Below are 7,777 nucleotides of genomic sequence, written 5' to 3'. Positions count from 1 at the left end.
GAGAAAGCGCTTCCCAGCCTGATCTTTCCCATGTCTGGAGTTACTAAAGGATAATAATTTTCCTGAATTGTAATGAGAACAACAATAGCAGTAACATGGCAGACTATGATATGAGTGCTGTGGTTCCCTCCCCGTGTGCTCTCCAGAATGACACTTGGAGCAATTGTACCACTCAGGGACGATGACATTCTTCTGTCTTCTTCAGTGAGCATCTCCTTTGTCTGATATTTTATTTTTCAGCTGAAAATCATAATCATTTTTGTACCTGTCAGATAGATATCCATTATGTATTCTTTTACACACACACACACACACACACACACACACACACGATCCTGGAAAGCAGCAAATCATATGTACGTGTTCATCTCACCAGGATTTTATCTTTTCTCAACTGTCTTCTTTGTCCTGATTGACATAATATTGTTAACATATACCATGATTTTATTCTAAAGGTGCAGTAGTATATCGGTGTTTTCTTGGGATGAGTTTACATTTTAGTTTTGCTCTTCTTCACTTTGGTAGTGCTTCCTTTATCAGGCACATTAAAAGTTTCTGGGCAATCTATTTCAGGTAAATGTATCGATACATGTGAGTGTGTGCATGAGACTCAAGCATGGTTTGGTTTCATTTGTTCTTCTGAGCTGGTGTGACTCAGAGGACACGTCCTGTTGTTGCACACTTAGCCTGTCACAAATCACTTTATAATTGTTTCCATTAAGAAAATTTTTCTGCACAGGTTTTTTTGTGTGGAGACCACTGATCATATGTTTATACGAAATCAAAGGAGGTATAAAATAGTGTGAAATACCAACCCTCTCTTCAAATATTATGAATATTTTATGCCGTTTTGCACCTGTTTCTTTCACACACCAATGGGTCCTCCCCATTGAACCTGATTCAGATTTTAAAGTCTTAGAAGAATTAAAAATGCACGGTATGCCCAACCATTTGAATATGATACAACCGAAGGACTCATTTTCTGATGCCTCTTAGGTCAGAACTATTCATCTTCTTCAGTTACAGTAAGCATTGGATGAAAATGGTCAACACCCAGGCTTGTACCTAGGAATGTGTTTGGTCCAGTGTCACTAACTCTGCAAGGTAGTTCCCAGAAAGGTGATCATTGACGTAATGTGGACAGATGTCTGAGATTTTGTATAATACCAAAATATTGGTTTCTCTATATCTGTCCTTATACTACTATAAGTGTTGCATTGACAGGAAGCTTTGTCAATTTAAACTCATCAAATTTAGATAAACTCTAAACCCAGTTTTCTGCTGCCTGCGCAGATAAGTGGGCGTTGGCAGAGGCCACTGGTCCAGGCAGGAGCATCTGTCCGGCTGAGCCATGGCCTGGGCCCAGGAAGGGCGCCTCCCCGCAGCTGCAATCCAAAGGCCCAAAGATTCCCAGGATGCTAGGAGGCGCCAGCACGGTGAGGACTGACATGTGAGGGTGTATGCACCTGTGCCTGGGGAGCCCAGCCTCCTGTAGGAAGCCCGCTGGGCCCAGCCTGGCAGGACCCCGGGCAGAAGCCATGTGTTCCGTGTGTTAGAGGAAAGGGGACCCCAGCAGCCCGCGTGTGCGCTCAGCCTGCATGGTGGCTGCAGCCGGCCATCCTGATCTCATCTACAGGACACGTCCCGTCGCCCCTCTGCCGTCACCCGTGTCCAGGGTCAGCCGGGAAGGGTGACAGACACTGCCCAGCTCCTTCCCATCCACCAGGAGCAAGGAGAATGGGCGGGCAGAGCCCTTTGTGTGAGAAGCACAACCAGGTCCTGACCCTGCTCCATGAGGAGGACCCGCAGGTGACCTGCATGTGTGCTGGCGAGGCCCCAGGGCAGACTGCCCCTCGCCGCAGGCCAAGGCTCTCGGGTCCCTGAAAAGCAGGTGGCTGATATGTCAGAGATTAATAAGGATTCAAAGCGAAACACCCTCAGAGTGGAGAAGGAAGGTGCAAAGGAAGGCTGGAATTACCCTCTGAATTTGAGGGCCAGAAGCAACTTCTAGAACGTGGCCAAGTAGCAGTTCTTCTGAGGTTAGCCCAAGAAGAGAAGGACATTCAGTGGAAACGTGGTGCAAACCTACCAGCATTTTCAAAGGACACCTGCACGCACAAAAGTCCTCTGAGTAAAGTAGCAGAGGACAGTGTGCTGTCTGAACGGGACCGGCTGTCACCCATTCAACACTAATGACGTCTGTTTTGAATGAAGAGGAGGAGGCTGCAGGTTTCCTCCCCCGAATCCTGCTTGGCAGAAAAGTGTCTAAAAATTTTGAGTGGAGGGGCGCCTGGGTGGCGCAGTCGGTTAAGCGTCCGACTTCAGCCAGGTCACGATCTCGCGGTCTGTGAGTTCGAGCCCCGCGTCAGGCTCTGGGCTGATGGCTCGGAGCCTGGAGCCTGTTTCCGATTCTGTGTCTCCCTCTCTCTCTGCCCCTCCCCCGTTCATGCTCTGTCTCTCTCTGTCCCAAAAATAAATAAAAAACGTTGAAAAAAAAAATTAAAAAAAAATAAAATAAAATAAAAAATAAAATAAAAATTTTGAGTGGACACTCTCTGAACCCTGAGACAGCACACCCTCTGTTGATTGTCTCTGAGGACAAGAACCAGGTGAGATTTCTTTCAGAGAGAAAACAAAATGTTCTTTTTCTTCCAAAAAGATTTTCAGCCAACACTCTTGTCCTGGGTTTCCCGTCGTCCTGGGTTTCCCACGGTAGGGACCTTAGAGCTGAGAAAGCTGTAGAAAAAAAACCTCCTTTTTCTTTACTAACCCACTACCTCAGCCCACATTCCACTTCACATTCCCTGCTAACTGCAGCTCCAAACCCCAGTTTTCTTTCTCCTGTCAATTCCACGCTCATCTATTGTCTCTCTGTATATATATATATATATATATATATATATATATATATATATATATATATATATATACACACACACACACACACACATACATACAATGGAGTATTACTCGGCGATCAAAAGAAATGAAATATTGCCATTTGCAAGCACATGGATGGAACTGGAAGGTATTATGCTAAGTGAAATTAATCAGTCAAGAAAGACAAAAATCATATGACTTCACTCATATAAGGAGTTTAAGAGACAAAACAGATGAAAACTGGGTAAATACATTCTGAGAACTGAAACTGGAGGCTGATAGGACACCATTCACAAAAATGAGCTTGAAATGGATTAACATGTAAACTAAGACCTGAAAGTGTAAAGCTCCTAGAAGACAACGTAGACAAAACAATTCTTGGCATTAGACACATTGACAGTTACTAAGTGAGGCTGTTCTAGCATTGTCCTATCTCTAATATAGCCGACTCTTTGTGATCCAAATATCAAAGCAAACACTGAAAGACTGTAACTTCTAAATTTTTTAACTTACTGTGTCTCTAGGCGTATAGTTTGTTCCATGGGGCTCTTCAGTGGTACCAGATTCTACCAATAGCCAATACCCCCACCACCCCCTGGAAAGTGGTTTTTTTTTTTCCTTTCAATGTGACCTGCAGGGATAAACTGTTTCCACATAGTCTAGGATGTGTTTGTATCTCAGAACATATTGGAAATACATCATGTATGAGTCTGGCACTTCTAAGTAGGATAAGCTCAAGGAAACATATTTTCTGGTAATAATCATCTTCACAAAAGGGTTCAGAGATTGGCCTACAGGTGATTGGATATGGAGCACATTTTGTGCACGAGCATGTCCGTGGGTGTATGTGTTTAATAATATATTAATATATATTGCTTCTACCTAAATGAAAAACAAAATGTAACACCTTGTGGCAGACTATGAGGAGAATCATTCTGCGGGTATAGAGATGGTTTTTCTAAGAGGGAGGGTGAAACCTGGGAGAGGTTGATTTCATGCTAGAAAGAACACATTATTAGCCAACCTGCTTCCTTTAAATACATTAAAACCGAGTTCTCACTTGAGATAAGTTACTAAAGAAGCTCTCCAAAGAGAATCTTTCAAACTATTTCATGTTTCCAAGTGCTTGAAATGACGACTTACAAATGTGAGAAAGCATTATGTGTGACCTGCTACCACAGATTCAGGGGGACGGGGCCCTGTCAAAGGCTTTGACCACTGATCAAGACAGGCCATTGATCATGGAGATCCCAAATAACCCAATCAGTAGAAACGTCCACGATGCTTCCCTGAGACTCAACACACAAGTACAACAACTGAACAGCCTCATCCTGAAAAGGGGTTGAAACCATTCTCAGAAATGGTTCAGGAAACAGAAGAACTTACACTTCCTAGAGTTCCTGTAGATTTCATTCCCTCCAGGGGTTAAAATAAATCCACCCAACAATGTAAATCAATAGAATTAAATTTTTTAAATGGAGCAAGTGTGGGAACCCAGAGGGGACCCCCAACGTGGACCTCAACAGCATATTGATCACTTTGAATAGAAGAAACTAGGGAAAGAGCAGGTGTGAGGACATCACACCCTCCTCTGTCCCCTGGAAGCAGGAAATATCTCCCAAATGAAAGTCCCCTCCCAGGTCTAAGAAGGAAAAACGACCACCTATCACCACACGTAGGCACCTTAGAGCTGAGAAGGCCATAGAAATAAACCTGCTACTTTTTACTAACCCACTACCTCAGCCCACATTCCACTTCGCATTCCCTGCTAACTGCAGCTCCAAACCCCAGTTTTCTTTCTCCTGTCAATTCCACGCTCATCTGTTGTCTCTCTGTAAAAGGGGTAAAAACCACCTGGTACTTCATTTCTTTGGGTCTTAATGTTCAGATTGGGCCTCCGTGTGGTGGTAATAAAACTTTGGGTGTTTTCTCCATTTACTCTATCTCATGTCAACTCAATTCCAAAACAGCAGGAAGAGCCATGGGGAAAAAAGGAAATGTCTCCTCCCAGAAGACACTGTCCTCTGTCTAAGGCCACCTAGGGGAGCCTTTCCCCTGACCCCACTGATCTCCAGTCATTCATCCTCTCCTTTCCGCATCTACACGCAGCCCCCCTTTCCCCTGCAAACCACGAGTCCACACACGGTGGTTCCCACTCTGCACCATCAGGGCTCAAACATGCCACAAGACCACTGCGGTGAAAGAAGGCTCTCACCCGTATCACAAAACAAGCATCCAAAACCAGTCACCTGTGAAGGGTGGAGTTGGCAGAGGTCTGTGACCTGTTCTTGCCTCCTCCATGAGCCTGGTCAGAGCAGGACTCTGGCAAACAGTAGCTGCGAAATGTGCAGACTAGGAGGTACAGGAGGGTCTCACAGGGGTGACTGTGCTCTGATGACTGACCCAGGAGTGAGTTTAGCAGGATGCAGAGGGCGTGTTCAGAGTGCTGTCACTCTACACTGCACACCCTGCCGTTATGCTAATGCGTGACTGTACTAAGGCCAGGACAGGGCTGCGAAGGTAGAAGGTACGGACACATGAACTCGGAATCTCCCCTCCCTTCTCTGGGCTCACTGGTGCCACAGGGGAGGGCCTGCGGGATGGGTGAAGTAGGTGATGGAGATTAAAGAGAGTACATGTGATGATGGAAATGTGGAATCACTATATTGTACACCGGAAAGGAATATAACACTGTAGGTTAACTCTCATGGAATGACAATAAAAAATTAATTAAAAATAAAATAATAAAAAGCAATTCTATAGACAATTTTTTTGAAAAACAAAGAATTGTGTTTCAAAGGGAAAACATTATCACAATGGCGAAATTACACCACAGACTGAGATCTGAATAAATTTATCAGGATGGATGTTAGCAAGATTTCTATCAGCTAAATTTTTTTTCCTACAGTTGCCCTCCTACTTCTGGGGAAAAGCTGTGATCCAGTCAGGCTACGAATGTTGTAATAGAGCCATGATCAAACTGCAAGAATAAGCAATAAGCTCCGGCATTTGCTAGAAAATGCTAAAATATTAATATTTATTACAGTGTTCTGGTCGGTTTTTATTCTTCTTTTGCTATGTATTATGGTGTGTGTAACTGTCATTTGCAATTAGCCATGGAAAAGTGTTCCCAAAGGTGGTGAAACAAGAAAATCCTGAGAAACATTTTGAATATTAATAGGATGCAGATGGTCTAGGAACACTAACTCAGTATCTCTGGAGGCTGCAATGCGTCCATGAACTTAGAGTTTGAACACTCACTTGCATAAAAGAGTGAATTAAGGAAGTCCCCATGAGAGTTGTCAGGGGAAATGGTGAGGACACAGAAATCTGAAAGACCGTGGCATTCAAAGTCTTTCATGACAGGGTCTTCCTCCCCCCCAGTCATCTAGAGTCATAGTCCTGACAGAACACCTTCCTCATTGCTCCTGTCACATCCTTGTTCCGCAGGGTATACACGAAGGGGTTGGCCATGGGGGTGACGATGGTGTAGAAGAGAGAAATGAACTTGCCCTGATCCTGGGAGTAGTTGTTGCTGGGCTGGATGTAAATGTAGATGGCTGTGCCATAGAACAGGGAGACCACGGTGAGGTGGGACCCACATGTCCCAAATGCTTTCCTCTGTCCTGAAGCTGACTTTATTCTTAACACTGCCCTGACTATCTGACCATAGGAGAACGTGATTAATGCCACAGGTATGAGAAGAATGATCACACTGACAAAGAAGATCTCATTCTCATTCTCAGTGGTGTCAACACAGGCAAGCTTGAGCAGCGGGGTGACCTCACAAAAGAAGTGATCTATTTTATTTCTTCCACAAAGTGGTACAAGGAAGATGAGTCCCGACTGCAACGAGGAGTTGGCAAAACCAATGAACCACGACACAGAAGCCATCAGGGCACAGAGACGGGGGTGCATGATCACTGTGTAGTGCAGGGGCCTGCAGATGGCTGCGTAGCGGTCAAATGCCATCACCCCTAACAGAATGCATTCTGTGCATCCCAAACCTAGAGAGACGAACAGCTGAGCTACACAGCCAGCAAAGGAGATAGACTTGTCTGGTCCCCTGAGATGAACCAGCAGCTGAGGAACAGTGCTGGTCGTGTAACACAGGTCCAGAAAGCTTAGGTTGGAAAGGAAAAAGTACATGGGAGTCTGCAGGTGTGGGTCCAGGCGGGACAACGCAATGATGCTTGTGTTTCCCAGGAGGGTGAGCAGATAGAAGATCAGAAGAACCACAAAGAGGACTCGCTCCAGCTGAGGCCGGTCAGAGAAACCCAGCAGGATAAAGCCAGTGAAAGAACTTCCATTTTTCGGGTCCATCCTTTCTTACCACGTGTTTCCTGTCAAGACCAAGTATTTAGCAATTTTTAAGAGAAATCTTCAAAAAAATCAAAAGTTGGCAGGGGGTGTGTTTATCATGTTTAAGACCAGTCATGAGATTTTATAAGTAACTATTTGAATAAATGGTGTACTCATTACATTGATCAATTAGTTCCACTTTCGTTCCACATTACCATAAAAAGTAAATTGTTAATCAGGAGAGGAGCCAAGATGGCGGAACAGCATGGAAGTTTTCGTGTGTCTTGCATCCATGAAATACAGCCAGACCAACACTAAACCATCCTACACTCCTAGAAAACTGACTGGAGGATTAACACAACACTCTGCACAACCTGAACCACAGAATTCAGCAGGTACGTGGCATGGAGAAGTGAACTTGGAGAACGAGAAGGTGCAGGAAGGGAGGTGCTTTTGTGAGCAGAGAGAGGATGGAGACTGCGGGGGGGTGGGGGGGTGGGGGCGGAGAATACGGGAAAAGCACCCCTCCCCAAAAGCAACTGGAGGAAAGTGGAAAATTGAATAGGCTGCAGGGACTAAACTAAAAAGGGAGAAA

At 44.8% G+C, this 7,777-nt stretch overlaps 1 protein-coding gene across 1 annotated transcript; it reads right to left on the bottom strand.

The window, feature by feature from the left end:
• Positions 1-6,264: 6,264 nt before the first annotated feature.
• On the bottom strand, positions 6,265-7,217 carry LOC131513397 (putative olfactory receptor 2B8). Its single transcript, XM_058732583.1, has one exon. The coding sequence runs from the start codon at positions 7,201-7,203 to the stop codon at positions 6,265-6,267; it is 939 nt and encodes a 312-aa protein (XP_058588566.1). The 5' UTR covers positions 7,204-7,217.
• Between the last annotated feature and the right edge of the window lie 560 nt (positions 7,218-7,777).

The sequence above is a fragment of the Neofelis nebulosa genome, chromosome 6, assembly GCF_028018385.1.
Source record: "Neofelis nebulosa isolate mNeoNeb1 chromosome 6, mNeoNeb1.pri, whole genome shotgun sequence".
In the NCBI taxonomy this organism is placed as follows: Eukaryota; Metazoa; Chordata; class Mammalia; order Carnivora; family Felidae; genus Neofelis; species Neofelis nebulosa.
Note: the sequence above shows the minus strand (reverse complement) of the source record. Positions and strands in the feature narration are given on the sequence as shown.

Bases quoted from the DNA above. Each gene is read 5' to 3' on its own strand.
- LOC131513397 (XM_058732583.1), bottom strand. From the start codon at position 7,203: ATGGACCCGAAAAATGGAAGTTCTTTCACTGGCTTTATCCTGCTGGGT.